The sequence below is a fragment of the Choloepus didactylus genome, chromosome 14 (assembly GCF_015220235.1).
Source record: "Choloepus didactylus isolate mChoDid1 chromosome 14, mChoDid1.pri, whole genome shotgun sequence".
Classification (NCBI taxonomy): domain Eukaryota; kingdom Metazoa; phylum Chordata; class Mammalia; order Pilosa; family Megalonychidae; genus Choloepus; species Choloepus didactylus.
In genome coordinates this window covers 79,096,039-79,113,665 of record NC_051320.1, presented here as the reverse complement: position 1 = coordinate 79,113,665, position 17,627 = coordinate 79,096,039, and the positions used below count along the sequence as shown (strand labels likewise).

The 17,627-nt window shown below is 38.2% G+C and overlaps 1 protein-coding gene across 5 annotated transcripts in view; it reads right to left on the bottom strand.

The window, feature by feature from the left end:
- The window catches only part of TBC1D31 (TBC1 domain family member 31), a 77,695-nt gene that overhangs the window by 33,288 nt on the left and 26,780 nt on the right, over positions 1-17,627 (bottom strand). For 4 of the 5 annotated variants that reach the window (XM_037803133.1, XM_037803134.1, XM_037803135.1 and 1 more), the window contains exons 8-10: positions 12,774-12,950; positions 2,640-2,719; positions 2,414-2,560 (exon numbers count right to left, since the gene is read on the bottom strand). In XM_037803133.1, the coding sequence (XP_037659061.1) occupies positions 2,414-2,560; positions 2,640-2,719; positions 12,774-12,950 (404 nt within the window). Of the gene's footprint in view, positions 1-2,413; positions 2,561-2,639; positions 2,720-12,773; positions 12,951-17,627 lie in introns of those variants that run through there. The other variant, XM_037803137.1, reaches the window with a different exon arrangement.

The window sequence follows — 17,627 nt, the reverse complement described above, 5'->3', positions numbered from 1 at the left end:
GTTATTATTATATATATGTAGTTTTAAAAATGTGTGCAAGTATATAAAGAAAATAAGGAATTGTGTTAATGCTGTTAGGAACCAAGGTTTTAGCTTAAGAGAAAAAGATACAAATATAAAATCAAAGAAGCTATGCAAAAACTTGTAATCCAAAATCTGAATTGAAAATATCTACGTGAACTCCTGGTTCTGTCCATTGAAAGGTCTAGAAAAAATGACCACTTTAATAGTAATGAACACCTCTACAGCCCAGATTGTGATTTCTCATACCATGTCCTGCAAAAAGGAACCAAGAGTCTTTGAGGAAATGGCTGGTTCCAGGCCTGGGAAGGAAATGTACAACGTCAACCTGGAATATATCTTGTCACATCAGAAAGCAAAAATGCTAAGAAAGATTACTGGACTCAGTGGCTAACTTCAAGACATGCCCATATGCCAAAGATGAGACAATAAGAATAGGAACTACAATGGATTTACACGTATCAAAAATATGTTTAAATCCGTGAGTTCATAATGAACACATTGGTCACTTTTAGAGGCTCCAAGGTAATCAAGTTATTATGAAAACTGGTAAGTAAATAAAACTATCAAGTATTTAACTTGCCTTTTCTATATAGGTTTTATCTTACCAAATAGGTGATAATAGGAAGTTTTTCTTAATAGAAATTTTCTAGTTCAAAAAAGAAGCAACATTAGAATTAGAATATCACTATTTTGCTAAACTATGATGAAAAAAATGGACTTAGACAATGATCACCAATGGCTAGTAACGTCACAAAAAGAGAGACAAGCAGTCATTATAAATCTCATAACGGAAGTACATAAAACCACCTACAACATTTTCTTGCATAACAAAAGACAAACTCCAAAGAGGGTGGGGGAACCCTTGAATCAGATCAAGTCTATAGCTCTAATTACCAGTTTATTATAGTAAATACAGGAGAATGAGAAACAGATTAAACAACACCATGGGAATGTAATCAACAAAATCTAGAATATGGAGAACTCTCTAGTTTAAATGGGCTGGTTTCTTCAACAAAGAAATTATAAGGAAAAAAAAGAGGGAGCCAGAATTTGTAGATTAAAAGAGACTTCAGAGACATATCAATCAAATGTCATGTGTGTATCTTGTTTGGACTCTGATTTGAATGAGTTTACCTTAAAAAAATTATAAGGGTAATAGGAATGCTAATTAGATATTTGAGGATATTAAAAAATTATTGCTAATTCCTTTGGGTGTAATAATGGTAGAAAGCTTATGTTAAGAGGGGGAAAAAAAAAGAGTCCTTATCCATTAGAAATAAACATGAAAATATCTGGCAGAGGGATGTGTATATGTTGGGATGGGTGAGAGGGATAGGGGTAGAGTGGGTTAGGATATCAATGAAAAAAGATTGACCATGAGTTAGTAAATGTTGAAGCTGGGTGAAGGGTATAAGGGGATTCATTACACTATTTTCTCTACTTTTATTTATGATTGAAATTTTTTTATAATAAAAAGTTTATTAAAAAATGTTTTATATTGTAGAATGTAGGGGATCTAGAGATAGACAGCAACTAGTGAAGGGGGAACGATAATCTAATAACAACAGATAAGATATTGAGGGTAATCTTAATGATATGGGAATGCTCAGGAATTACTATGGTTTGTTTATTTTCTTGGGGTATGGTAGGAACATTTTGGAAGGAATGTAGTTATTTTAGGTTGTTTTTCTTATTCCTTTGTGTTGTTTGAAACGTTTTTTTTTTTTTTTAATTTTTTGATAAAGTAAAAAAAAAATGTCTCAGACTCTGAAGCCTAGGCTAGCTCCCAGTTCTACCACTTATGTGACTTGATCAATTTACCTAACCTCAGTTTCTTTATCTGTAAAATGAGTTACTTTGTATAAAGTACTTAGCAATGCCTGACATACAGAAAGCACTTTATAAGTGTTAGCTATTATTACTATTATTAACATTTATTGCATGCTTGCTATGTATCAGACCCTGGTATAAGCATTCTATAAAAGGTGATCTCATTTAATCTCCTCAATAACCTTATGATGTTGGTGCATTACCCCCATTTTCTGATAAAGAAATTAAGGCTGAGAGAAGTAAAGTGGCATGACCTACATCACAGTTATTAAGTGATGGAACAGTGATTCAAAACTAGGTCCTCTGCTTTCAAATTCAAACCTTTCTACTATGTCTCTTTGTTCCTTTAGATTGTCTGAAAGATTCTTATTTTCTAGAACAAAACACAAATTAATACTCAAATGTAATATACACATGATGTAAGTTTTGTGTTTTTAAATGAAACATACCATACATGGATGATCAAGGTTGACCAAATAATATTTTATAAAGAAGATTTTAAAACACTCAATAATTAGTTATAGGCTTCATATACATTGCTGTAATATATTGAACATACCTCTGTAATACTCTGAGCAGTTTTCTACTTTTGATGGGGTATTTCTCCTGAAGATTGACAAATGCCACATGAATACCCTTATCTATCAAGCTACTAAATGCAGTATGATTTTCAGGCAGTTGTAGTAGAGAGCGCCAAATGAACATTCTGAAATTAAAATATAATTTTAAGCAAAAAAACTTTTTTTTGGCAAAATTGATTTAACATGAAAGAACTTATTTTTTACCTATATTTTGTTGGATATTCACCATAGCCTTTCAGTAAGATTTGTAGACGCTTTTTGTTTAATCCATCTGATAACTCATTCTATAAAGAGGAAAATAGTAGCAATAAGTGACGTAATCATAAAAGTGAAATAACAAAAGGTCATCTAGCCCATAAATGGCTTTCCAACTTTAGCACACAAATGCACAGTGAGAAATATGTTTACAACATGTGACTCTACACATGCACCCTATTTGTGAGTGTGCATATACATAGCAGATAGTTTTATGACACATTCCGCATCCTAGACCAGGGTTTGGCAAACTTCTTCTGTAAAGGGCTGGATAGTAAATATTTCAGGTTTTGTGGACCAAGAGGGAAAACTGAGAATACTATGTAGGTACTTATACAACAATTTAAAATGTCACCATTTAAAAATTATAAAAACCATTCAGCTCATATGGCTGGATTGGGCCCACAGACCATCACTGTCAAGTCCTGCATCAAGAGCAAAGCACACTGATATTTTCTTCTCTTTCTCTCTCCCTGTCTTTCTTTCTTCCTCCCTTTCTTTCTTTTCCTTTCAATTCTGGAAAATTCCTAGCATGAAAGCATGGAGGCAAAAAAACTGATGTAGCTCACCATTTTATCACATAACAATAATAGACATCAGCTGCTGATGACAGCCCCTTATATCTAAAGGTTTTAAGTCAATGTTTATCTTAATGGAAAATAACATATTACAGATTTTAGGATTATAAAGCTGTTTTCATAGATTCTCATTTTATCCTAACAACTATATGCAACAGATGGGTTTCTGTCTTCCTTTCTTCTTTTGAGGAAATGGGAAGGTCAGAAAAGTTCGTGACTTGTTCAAGATCAACTGCTAAATAAAGGCAGCTCAAGACTCAAAGTCAGATTTTCTGACTTATTTCATTGCTCTTTTTAACCATTCTACTTCTTTTATTCCATTGCTTCATTTCAGGCATTGTTTTTAGGTCTTAGGAACACAGATGGGGGAAAAACAATGATGATCTGGAAAAAAAGGCAGATAAACTAAATAAGTTAAAATATATACCATGTTAGAAGGTGACAAGTGCTATGAAGAAAAATAAAGCTGTGAGGGGAATACCTGGAAAGGGGGACTGGGAGTAAGCAGGAAGGGAAAGTGATGCAGGTAGGGGTTGGTGTCATTGTAGTATTAAGCAGGGTGGTCAAAGAAGGCCTCAGCAAGAAGGTGACATTTGAACAAAGTATTGAAAGCTTGAGGAACAAATCAGGCAGCTATCTGCGGAAAATCATTCCAGGCAGAGTGTAAAGGACCTGTGGCAGAAACTTGCTTAGAATATTCTTGAAATAGTAAGGAGGTCACTTGTGGTAGGATAGAGTGAGTTGGGGCTTCGTAGGCCATTGTAAGGACTTTGATTTTTATTCTGAGTGAGATGGGGAGTGTTCCAGTTTGCTAATGCTGCCGTTATGCAAAATATCAGAAATGGATTGGCTTTTATAAAGGGGGTTTATTTGGCTACAAATTTACAGTTCTACGGCCATAAAAGTGTCCAAACTAAGGTATCAGCAAGATGATACCTTCACTGAAGAATGGCCAATGGTGTCTGGAACATCTCTGTCAGCTGGAAAGGCATGTGGCTGGCATACGCTGGTCCTTTGCTCCTGGGTTGTGTTTCAAAATGGCTTTCTCCAAAATGTCTCTGTCTTAGCTCTGCTCTCTCAGCTCCTGCGCATCTTTGCTTCTTTCTTCCAGGGCATTTCTAAGTGTCTGGGGGTCCTCTCTTAGCTTCTCTGGGGCAAACTCCGGGCTTTATTTCTTGGCTTAGCATCTCCAAGCATCTCTAAGCATCAGTAAGCATCTGGGTTTGTGTCGGCTGTTAGCTTCTCTCTCAAATACTCCAGCCAACTAATCAAGACTCACCCTGAATGGGTGGGGCCACACCTCCACGGAAATAATCTAATAAAAAGTATCACCCACAGTTGGATGAGTCACATCTCCATGGAAACAATCAACCAAAGTTTCCACCCTAATCAAAAGACTAATAAATCTTCCCCCGCAAGACTGCATCAAAAAAACATGGCTTTTTGGGGAACACAATATATCCAAACTGGCACAGGGTCTACTGGAAGGTTTTAAGCAGGGAAGTAAATTACCCTAATTTATATTTTAACAGGATCACTCTGGGTGCTGAGTTGAGAATAGACTTTAGGGAGCCTAAGGTGGAAGCATCAATACTGGTTAGGATATTGCAATCATCTAGGCAAGAGACAATGGTGGCTTGAATGACAGTGGTAAGTAAGTAAGGGTAGTGAGAAGCGGTCAGACTCGGGATTTATTTTCAAGACAGAGTCAACAATTTGCTGATCAGTTGGATGTGCAGTGTGAAAGAAAGTCAGAAAAGCTAAAGTTTTAGACCTAAGCAAATGGAAAGACAGAATTACCACTTTCAGAGATGGGGAAGATTCTAGGTAGAGCAGGTTCTGGAAGGAAAGAGTGGGAACTCAACTTTGGACGTTTTATTGAAGAAACTTACAAGCAGAAAAGAAGCAAAGTAAACTCGATTCCTTGAACTCTCACCATTCCACCAAAAGGTGGGCATAGGTCAGGCATAGATCAACTGAAGACACTGTGGCAGGAGTTCCAGGAAAGGGATGCCACTTCTGTATTGCTCTAGGTATAGGGAAGAGAGGGCGGAAACATCTGCTTTACTACATAGAAATGGAAACTTCCTGGTCAAGGAAATGGCTTTGTCAGAAACAGGGAGCCTCTCAAACTCGGTGTCTGGGATCAGCTTGTACGTCTGGTGCACTAATTCAGACCTTCTGTGTTAAATTAAGCTTCTGGAAGAGGGAATACAATGGTCCTCACAGGCCCTCAACAGCTGTCCCTTCTCAGTCGCTTTAAGTTTAAGATTATCAATGGATGTCCAAATGAAGTCTAGCATTCAGATTAGAGGACTGGGCTGGAGATACGATACTGGAGAGTCATCAACATTTAGATGGCATTTGAAGGCATGAGATGGGATGAGACCATCAAAGTAGTGAAGGCAGATAAAGAGAGCCCTGTGGCACTCCAAGGTTCAGTGGCCTTTGTTTCTAATTATTTCTAGCAACTCAAACACCTTTGTACTGCTTTTATTATTTCAACCATATTCCTCAACCTGTTACATTAATTATTTATGTTTTAACATTTTGTCCTCAATCTCAACAAATAATTCACCTACTATTTTTCTTCAACTCTGGATTTTTCTCCTACATGTGCAATAATCCTTCCTCATTTGTCTGATAAGCTGACTGGGGCTTGCTACTCAATACCAAATGTCAGCAAGGATGTAGAGCAACTGAAATTTCATACAAGTCTGGTGGAAATTAAAAAAAAAAATGATAGAACTACTTTGAAAACCAGTTGGCGGTTTCTTATAAAGTTAAATGCACACTTATCATACGACTCCGCAAACTCACCGTTAGGTATTTGCTAAAGACAAACGAAGATATGTGACCACACAAAGACTTGTACGTGAACGTTAACAGTGGCTTTGTTCATAATAGTCCCAAACTGGAAACAACCCAAATGTCCATCAACTGATGAATATATAAACAAAATGTGATATATACATACAATCAACTATTATTTGGCTGAGTTTGTGCCTACTTTTCCATTTTTTTTTTGTTTGTTTGTTTAAGGTTACACATAGAGGTAACAAAACTATAAAGAAAACCAAGAACCTAACACAAAAGTGTGAACACTGGTTACTGTGGGATAGGGAGAAAAATGGGATTGTGGATAAGCACATGGGGTGCTTCAAAGCTGCTGGTAATATTCTATTTCTTGATGTGGATGTGGGATATGCAGAAAAGAGTTAACATGGTGAGTCTGGGATTGCTCTCCTGAGAAAGGCCTGCCTGCAAGGTTGGCCCACACCTGAGTCTAGAAACTTGGATTTCAGGAGGGTTCCCACCATTCTCAGAAACAATAAAAGCAGCCCACTGTGCTTAAACTGTACAATGTGGTTTATACTAAACACCTGCTTTCCTTCTGGAAGTCTAGAATTTTGGCATGTGCTGAACAGAGGGTGCCTATGTGACTTGTTCCCAGTAAAAACCCTGGGCGCTGAGTCTCTAATGCGTTTCCCTGGGAAACAACACTTCACCACGTTGTCACAGCTTGTTGCTGGAGGAATTAAGTGTGCCCTGTGTCATTCCATCATTCCTTGGGGAGAGGGACTCTTAGAAGCCTGAGACTAGTTTCCTCTGGACTTCATTCCATGAGCCTTTTCCCTTTGCTGATTTTGCTTTCTATCCTTCAAGTATAAGAAGTCATAGCTATAAATTTGACTTTATGCTGAGTCCTTCTAACAAATCACCAAACCTGGGTATGGTCTTGGCGGGCAACCCCCAACACAGTATGAGTGATCTTTTTATTGTTTTTCATTAAACTGTAATCTGTTTAATATACTCTCTGTATGTAAGTTTCACAGTTTAAAAAATGTTTAAAGAAAAGAGGTTATGAGAAATAATATGAAAAATACCAAGTGTTGGTAAGAATATGGAGCAACTAGGGCTCTCATATACTGCGGGTGCAATGTAAATCTGTTCAACCAACTATTTGGGAAAGCTATTTGGCAGTATTACTAAAGCTGAACATTTGTATAACTTATGGCCAAACAATTCTACTCCTAGGTTTATACCCCACAGAAATGGGTCCATAAGTTCACCAACAGAGATAAACTAGAATATTAATACTTGGACCATTCCTAATAGTGAAAAAATTAGAAAACTACCCAAAATGCTCACCAACAGTAGAATGAATAAAGTATTCTTTATTCACACAATGGTACTCTATGCAGTTATGAGAATGGGACAATTTATGACTACATATAACAAGATGGATGGATCTCTCAAACATAATGTTGAATGAAAGGAGCCAGGCACAAAAGAATACAAACTGCAGGATTCAATTTATGTAAGTACAAAAAAAATCTAGGATGTTAAAAGTCAGGAGAGTAGTTATTCTTAAGGTGAGGGGGAGAGTATCTGGAAAGAAGCAGGAGGGGGTTTCTGGGGTGCTGGTGATGTTCTATTTCTTGATCTGGGTGCAGGTTACACATATGTTTTCAGTTTGTGAAAATTCATTGAGCTGTACTTGTACATGTTCTTTTCTGGGTATGTATTTGGGTGCTTTTATTTATCTATATGCCAATGAAAAGTCTAAAAAAATCTTTGAAAATAATGTTAGAAATTTCCCTATTAATATTTATATTTTCTTCTGATTTCAAAGTAATATATATTCATTGCAGAAAATTAGGAAAATATAAAATATATATAAAAAGAAAGAAAAAAACCTCACTGAAATCCTTTCTCTTAAAGGTATTTCTCCTGTATCTTGAGCTTTTTTATGGAGTTTTCTTCTGAGTACATAGGTACTCATATCATTTTACAATCACACTGGACTGAGGAACAAGATGGCAGCATAGAGAGGAGTGGAAGTTTGTCCCCCCGGAGCAACTAATAAACAACCAGGAACAACCAGTAAACAATCTGGAATAACTGCTGGATGACTGTGACTGTCCACACACCGTGTTTCAACCTGAACTGGGAGGAATGCCCGAGATTGCAGCGTGGAATCTGTGAATAGAAACTGCGGATCTGAGCTGGGAGCCCCCTTCCTCCATGGCAGCCCAAACAGCAAAGCCTCACTGTCATAGAGAGGAGCACTCTCTGAGCAAGCGAATATACCTCAGTCCAGCTCCAACTGGGGTTTTAATTGGCAAACATGGACTGCTCAATGCAAGCTGCAAATCCCCAACAAGCAGACAGAGGCTTTTAGTGATGACTCACCTTAAAGAGCCAGGGGATTTCTCTGTCTCTGGAGGGGGAACCCAAGGACCGAGTGCTATCTCTGCCTGATGGGTGAAACTGGGGGCCATGGACGGACCCTGAAAGGGGGCTTTATGTCCCTTTTTCTCTCTCTCAACCTGAGCAGCTCAGTGGAGAAAGCCTCAGTCAGCCATTTTCAGCTCACAGCGCTCTGACCCAGACAAGGGTGGAGATAGCAGAATCAGAGAAGAAAAGAACCTATTTAAATGCAACTGAAATCTCCCTGGGGGGGGGGAGGTATCTTCCCTAAGAGGAAAGAGGTGGGGCCCAGCTCTACTATCCACCCTCCATTCAGAACCAGACCCCAGAGCCTGGGGGAAACAGCCACAGGCCACACCTCCTTACACCAGTCTGGAGGGACAGCCTGACAGGTGCCCCCTGCTGGGCAGAAAAGCACAGTGACCTAAGGCATCACAGGGTGTACCAATCTTCTAAGACACACCGTCAGGGAGACCTGATACTGAATATTTCCTCCTTCTGGGACCTGAGCCTGTTTTGGTCTGGGAAAACCTGATTGGGGTAACCAAGGAAATCAGATGCCTAGACAACAGAAAACTACAACCTACACTAAGAAAAACAAAGTTATGGCCCAGTCAAAGGAACAAACTTATACTTCAACTGAGATACAGGAATTTAAACCAATGCTAAATCAATTCAAAAAGTTTGGGGAAGATATGGCAAAAGTGATGAAGGCTATAAAGAAAACACTGGGCATATATAAGGTAGACATTGAAAGTCTGAAAAAACAACTGGCAGAATCTATGGAAAAGAAAGGCACAACACAAGAAATGAAAGACACAATGGAGACATACAATAGCAGATCTCAAGAGGCAGAAGAAACACCCAGGAACTGGAGAACAAGACACCTGAAAACCTACACACAAAAGAACAGATAAGGAAAAGAATGGAAAAATATGAGCAACGTTTCAGAGAATTCAATGACAACATGAAACACCTGAATGTACATATCATGGGTGTCCCAGAAGGAGAAGAGAAGGGAAAAGGGACAGAGTAATAAAAGAGGAAATATTCGATGAAAATTTACCATCTCTCATGAAAGACATAAAATTACAGATCCAAGAAGCACAGCATACCCCAAACAGAATAGATATGAATAGGCCTAAGCCAAGACCCTTAATAATCAGATTATCAAACGTCAAAGACAAAGAGAGAATCCTGAAAGCAGCAAGAGAAAAGCGATCCATCACATACAAAGGAAGCTTGATAAGATTATGTGCGGATTTCTCAGCAGAACCATGGAGGAAAGAAGGAAGTGGTGTGACATATTTAAGATACTGAAAGAGAAAAACAGCCAATCACGAAGCCTATATCCGGCAAAACTGTCCTTCAAGTATGAGGGAGAGTTTAAAATATTCTCTGACAAACAGACAATGAAAGAGTTTGTGAACAAGAAACCTGCTCTACAGGAAACACTATAGGGAAACTACAGACAGATAGAAAAAGACAGGAGTGAGAGGTTTGGAACTCAATTTTGGGTGATGATAGCAACAGAAATGTAAGTACACTGGACAAAGAAGACTATGAATATGGTTGAAAGAGGAAGGTTAGGAGCATGTGGGACACAAGAAAGAAAGAGGAAAGATAAAGACTGGGACTGTATAACTCAGTGAAACCTAGAGTGCTCAACAATTGTGATAAAAGGTACAAATATGTTTTTTCATGAGGGAGAACAAATGAATATCAACCTTGCAAGGTATTAAAAATAGGGAGGTATTGGGGGGAAAATACAATCAATGCAAACTAAAGACTATAATTAACAGAAACATTGTATTATGCTTCCTTTAATGTAACAAAGGCAATACACCAAAGCTAAATGCACATAAGAGGGTGGCATAAGGAAGGGGTATGGGACTCCTGGCATTGGTGATGTTGTCTGACTCTTTATTCTCCTTTAGTTTAATGCTATCTTTCCTTTTGGTGCTTCCTAGCAGTCATGTTTTTGTTTATGTTTTTTTGTTTGTTTTTTGTTTTTTTTTCTTTCTTTTTTCTTTTTCTTTTGTCTCTCTACCTTCTTTGACTCTTCCTCCTGCTTTGTGGAAGAAATGGAGATGTCCTTTTATAGATAGTGGTGAGGGTGGTGAATATATAAATACATGACTATATATGGAACTATTGAGTGTTTACTTAGGATGGAATGTATGGTATGTGAACAAAACTGTCTTAAAAAAATGGATTGATGAAGAAACCTTGAGGGCACTATATTGAGTGAAATAAGTCAGACACATAAGGACAAATATTGCATGGTCTCACTGATATGAACTAATTATAATATATAAACTCATAGACATGAAATATAAGTTACCAAGATATAGAATGAGGCTCAAGAATGGGGAGTGGTTTCTTATCATGAGCAGAATGTTCAACTAGGGTGCACTTGGGTGTTTGGAGGTGAACAGAGGTGACAGTGGCACATTGTGAGAGTGACTGGCAGTGCTGGGTGGTGCGTGAATGTAGTTGAAGGGGGAGGCTCAGAGTCACGTATGTCACCAGAAGGAAGGCTGGAGGTTAAAAGATGGGAATGTATAAAACAGTGAATCCTGTGGTGGGCAATGTCTGTGATTAACTGTACAAATATTAGAAATCTCTTTCATGAACCAAAACAAATGTATGACTCTATAAAAAGAAGTTAATAATAGAGGGGCATATAGGGAAAAAATATACCTATTGCAAACTATATACTACAGTTAGTAGTATTTTAACGTTCTTTCATCAACAGTAACAAATGTTCTATACCAATACTATGAAATCAATAATGGAGGGGGTTGGTTAGGGGTATGGGAGGATTTGAGTTCCCTTTTTCTGTCTTTATTTCTTTTCTGGAGTGACGAAAATGTTCTAAAAATTGAAAAAAAATTAATTGTGGTGATGGATTCACAGCTGTATGATGATACTGGGGGCAACTGATCGTACACTTTGGATCTTTGGATAATTGTATGGTATGTGAACAATCTCAATAAAAAACATCAGACTAGTATCAAAGTATATAATTGTATAGCTTGCTTTTATATTTAATAAATTATAATCCTTTCCCTTTATTCTTAAATACCCATAGATTTCTATAAAGGGGGTCTATTATAATTTATATGATTAGTTATTTACTATTGAACATTTTTGTTATTTCTAAGTTTTTTCTTGAATAATTCAATACACATATAAAATGTGGGCTAACAGACTGTCTCAAATACAGCTGGAAAAAGCAAACTGGAACATCCTTTTTGAAGAAAAATTTGGCAACTATTATCAAAATTTTTATACACACTGATTTAAAAATTCTACTTCTAAAAAAAATATATGCTACAGATATACTTGTGCAAATGTTCAAAGATACAGGGATGTCCACTGCAGCAGTGATTGTATTAATAGAAGACTAGATAAAACCTAAATGACAGTCAGTAGGATACTAGCTAAATTAAGGTATGTCCATAATTGCAATGCTATGCAAAACATTTTTAAAATTTTGTACTATATGTACTAATATTAACAGATATCCAATCAGTTAGGTGATAAAAGCAAGTTACAAAACAGTACACATAGTGATTCTACTTATAGAAAAAAGCAAAAAAAAAAAAAAAAGCAGCAACATATGCATATATATGCACAGGAAGCTTTTTAAAATAAAACCAACATATTTGTTAACAATGGTTACAGACAGGAAGTGAGATGAAGCATGGGAGAGGGAACAGGGAAAAAGAAAGGTATATTTTTATTTTTCCACTTTATCACTTACTATTCCAGCTTTGTGCCACAGAAGTATAATGAGAGCCACATATGTTAATTTAAATTTTCTAAGAACCACATTAGAAAGGTAAAAAAAAAACAGGTAAAATTAATTTTAATAATATATTTTATTTAACCTAAACGTAATAAAAATATCATTTTGTTATATAATCAATATAAAAATTATCAATTTAATTTTACATTCTTGTTTTCAAAATCTGCTGTGTATTTTACATTTACAGCACATTGCAATTCATCTCAAGTACTCATCAGCCACATGTTGCTAGTGGCCAATGTATAAGACAGTACAATTCTATAGTTCGACTTTTCTCAAAAGAAAACAATACATGTATTACTTTTATATTAAAAAAGTTAAGAAGCATATTTCAATTTCAGCTACGACTCTCTTTTTCTTCCTATAATACTCCCATAAATTACTTAAGAGAGGGAAGACTGATGATGACATATCATCATGAGACTTGTCTGTGGCAGAGACATGATAAACAAAAATTTAATTATAATATATTCTTACCTCTTTATTTTCAAAATTATCAGTCAGGTCTTGTTTTAATATTCTAGTTTGTGTTTTGCTCTCCCTTAATTTTGCTGGCCGCTGTACCCTTCCTGACATTACTTTCACCTTCAGATTACTGGAACTCAGTTTACTCTTAGGCAAGTCTTCAATCACTTTCACTAAAGGAGGAGGTGGCTAAAAGGAAGAAAAAAAATCCAGCGGATATCCTTAGCAAACAGTCTTGTTAATATATGATTTACAAAATGTGTTTTGATTAATTTTCTAAGGTACCTTAATATATAATAATTCTTCAGGCAAAAAGTATAAGTAAAATGTCTGAGAACATTCCCTTGTTGTCTAACAAAGCAAATTTCTGCCAAATTACCTTTGAAGAATGTGACGAAGATACACACGACTATTGACAGCAATAAACAGAATTTAATTATTCCCTGAAAGCTGACCTTAAATCATATAACACCAATCATTTTTATACCTGCATGAAAAAGTCAGTAGTATGGAGATAATTCTGCAGTGGAAAAGGCAAAGCTAGACATATGGCCTTATGGAATGCTGAGAGAAGCACCCTGATTTTCTTTGGGTTCAAGTAAAATTTCTTTGAAGGAAAGGAAACGGCCCAATGACTGCCCACTTGGAAGCATGGAACCACAGCCCTGGGTCCTTGGTTACATTTTTTCATCAGCATAAGGATGGCTATGTTAGCACTGTTGTCTCAGTAGCTTAAGAGGCAGTTCAGACGGCAAGATTTAGAACACAAGCTCTCTATCTTATGGGACCTATCTAACAGGAGAAGAACAACTTCAGCATACTTAAGGTAAAATGGATCACTAAAACTCTTTCTCCCTGAATAATATCCTCTTTGAAATCAAAAGATCTTCCTTGTTCAAAGGAAATGAGCAGTTAAGGTAACTCAGGCTTTCTGAGTTCTAAATATGATTAAAGTACAATGATCACTTTTCCTTTGAATTAATTCTTCACCTATGAAATGGAATTAATAGTGGTCTGACTTCTGAGTATTGCCCATCTTTAATATCCTTGAGTTATCTTCTCTCCAACCTCAAATCTATCCTTCTACATTTTTGTTAAAATTTTTATTCTAATGCCACATCTTTGCCCGCTTAAGCTCCATGCTCTACCATGAAGTACAATCTCCCAAAAGTTAGGATGTCAAATGTGATCTGATTCACCACATCTTCAGAATGTTAAAATGGCAACACATAAGTAACAATCAGTTTCCTTTATTAGCACCAAACCAGAAATTCTCCAATGGCAAGAAAACAGGACTTGGAAGGAATGGGACACAGGTGAGTAAAATTTTGTACAGAATATGGAGAATACAGATCTGGGCATTTGTATAATTCTGAAATGAAAATAAATCCACTGATTGTGCTGGTGATGTAGCCAGAAAAAAAGAGAGAGAGTGAGAGAGAGAGAGAGAGAGAGAGAGAGAGAGAGAGAGAGATTCAGTCGTAAGCTAGTTTTTCTGGACAATGTGATCTCAATTTGCTTAACAAATAACAGCAGAGGAGAAATCAATGACATTCTTATCTTGGTTTTTCTCAGCTCTCTCTCCTCTTTATTAATAAGGTTTAGCTAGTTCTATAAAAAGGACTATTTGGAAAGACTGAAAACTCTTTCATTAAGAGCAAATAATAATGTATTATTACATTTTTAAAAGTTTGTAAGAACAGCAAAGTACAATACTCTATGAACAAAGAAAATGAACACATATATACACACTTTGATGGTTTGATGCTATTATGTACCCCCAGAAAAGGCCATGTTCTTTTAATCCATTCCTGTGAGTTCAGACCTGTTGTAGGTGGGACCTTATGATTAGGTTATTTCAATTGAAATGTGACCACCCCATTCGAGGTGGGTCTTAATCCTTTTACTGGAGTCCTTTATGAGAGGATAAAATACATACAGAAGCTAAGGGATGAAATTAAGAGAAGCTCATAGGAAAAAGCCCCAGAGAAGCCAAGAGAGGACCCACATCCTCTCAGAGAGAAAGCCATTGAAGCCAGAAGCTGAAAGCAACAAAACCCGGGAGCAAAGGACCAGCAGACGCTGGCCATGTGCCTTCCCATGTGACAGAGGTATCCTGGATACCAGCAGGCTGTCTTCAGAGTCCAGGTATCATCCTGTTGATGCCTTGGATTGGACATTGTCATGGCCTAAGAACTGTAAATCGTAAGTTAATAAATCCCCATTGTAAAAGCCAACCCATTTCTGCTACAAAGCATTTCGGCACCTTTAGCAAACTGACATACACACACACACACACACACACAGAGAGAGAGAGAGAACAAAAAGGAGGAGTCATATAAAAAAAGAACCTTGTAAAAGAACCAGAATACCTGGGCCTGCTAATGACTAGCTGTGTGATCAGGCTGGGGTATGAACTTTCTCCTGTGTAAAATGAAGGGGCGGAGGCGGGGCAAGATGGCGGACTGGTGAGCTGTATGTTTTAGTTACTCCTCCAGGAAAGTAGGCAGAAAGCCAGGAACTGCGTGGACTGGACACCACAGAGCAATCTGACTTTGGGCATACTTCACACAACACTCATGAAAACGTCGAACTGCTGACATCAGCGAAATCTGTAAGTTTTTGCGGCCAGGGGACCCGCGCCCCTCCCTGCCAGGCTCAGTCCCGTGGGAGGAGGGGCTGTCAGCTCCGGGAAGGAGAAGGGAGAACTGCAGTGGCAGCCCTTATCAGAAACTCATTCTACTGATCCAAACTCCAACCATAGATAGACTGAGACCAGACACCAGAGAATCTGTGAGCAGCCAGCCCAGCAGAGAGGAGACAGGCATAGAAAAAAAAACAACACGAAAAACTCCAAAATAAAAGCGGAGGATTTTTGGAGTTCTGGTGAACATAGAAAGGGGAAGGGCAGAGCTCAGGCTCCGAGGTGCATATGCAAATCCCGAAGAAAAGCTGATCTCTCTGCCCTGTGGACCTTTCCTTAATGGCCCTGGCTGCTTTGTCTCTTAGCATTTCAATAACCCATTAGATCTCTGAGGAGGGCCCTTTATTATTATTTTTTTTTTAATCCTTTTTTCTTTTTCTAAAACAATTACTCTAAGAAGCCCAATACAGAAAGCTTCAAAGACTTGCAATTTGGGCAGGTCAACTCAAGTGCAGAACTAAGAGAGCTCTGAGACAAAAGGCAATAATCCAGTGGCTGAGAAAATTCACTAAACACCACAACTTCCCAAGAAAAGGGGGGTGTCTGCTCACAGCCATCATCCTGGTGGACAGGAAACACTCCTGCCCATCGCCAGCCCCATAGCCCAGAGCTGCCCCAGACAACCCAGTGTGACGGAAGTGCTTCAAATAACAGGCACACACCACAAAACTGGGTGTGGACATTAGCCTTCCCTGCAACCTCAGCTGATGGCCCCAGAGTTGGGAAGGTGGAGCAGTGTGAATTAACAAAGCCCCATTCAGCCATCATTTCAGCAGACTGGGAGCCTCCCTACACAGACCAGCAACCCAGAACTGCCCTGGGGGGACGGCACTCACCTGTGACATAGCACAGTCATCCCTCAACAGAGGACCCGGGGTGCACAGCCTGGAAGAGGGGCCCACTTGTAAGTCTCAGGAGCCATACGCCAATACCAAGGACTTGTGGGTCATTGGCAGAGACAAACTGTGGCAGGACTGAACTGAAGGATTAGACTATTGCAGCAGCTTTAAAACTCTAGGATCACCAGGGAGATTTGATTGTTAGGGCCACCCCCCCTCCCTGACTGCCCAGAAACACGCCCCATATACAGGGCAGGCAACACCAACTACACACGCAAGCTTGGTACACCAATTGGGCCCCACAAGACTCACTCCCCCACTCACCAAAAAGGCTAAGCAGGGGAGAACTGGCTTGTGGAGAACAGGTGGCTCGTGGACGCCACCTGCTGGTTAGTTAGAGAAAGTGTACTCCACGAAGCTGTAGATCTGATAAATTAGAGATAAGGACTTCAATTGGTCTACAAATCCTAAAAGAACCCTATCAAGTTCAGCAAATGCCACGAGGCCAAAAACAACAGAAAATTATAAAGCATATGAAAAAACCAGATGATATGGATAACCCAAGCCCAAGCACCCAAATCAAAAGATCAGAAGAGACACAGCACCTAGAGCAGCTACTCAAAGAACTAAAGATGAACAATGAGACCATAGTACGGGAGACAAAGGAAATCAAGAAGACCCTAGAAGAGCATAAAGAAGACATTGCAAGACTAAATAAAAAAATGGATGATCTTATGGAAATTAAAGAAACTGTTGACCAAATTAAAAAGATTCTGGACACTCATAGTACAAGACTAGAGGAAATTGAACAACGAATCAGTGACCTCGAAGATGACAGAATGGAAAATGAAAGCATAAAAGAAAGAATGGGGAAAAAAATTGAAAAAATCGAAATGGACCTCAGGGATATGATAGATAATATGAAACGTCCAAATATAAGACTCATTGGTGTCCCAGAAGGGGAAGAAAGGGGTAAAGGTCTAGGAAGAGTATTCAAAGAAATTGTTGGGGAAATCTTCCCAAATCTTCTAAACAACATAAATACACAAATCATAAATGCTCAGCGAACTCCAAATAGAATAAATCCAAATAAACCCACTCCGAGACATATACTGATCACACCGTCAAACACAGAAGAGAAGGAGCAAGTTCTGAAAGCAGCAAGAGAAAAGCAATTCACCACATACAAAGGAAACAGCATAAGACTAAGTAGTGACTACTCAGCAGCCACCATGGAGGCAAGAAGGCAGTGGTACGATATATTTAGAATTCTGAGTGAGAAAAATTTCCAGCCAAGAATACTTTATCCAGCAAAGCTCTCCT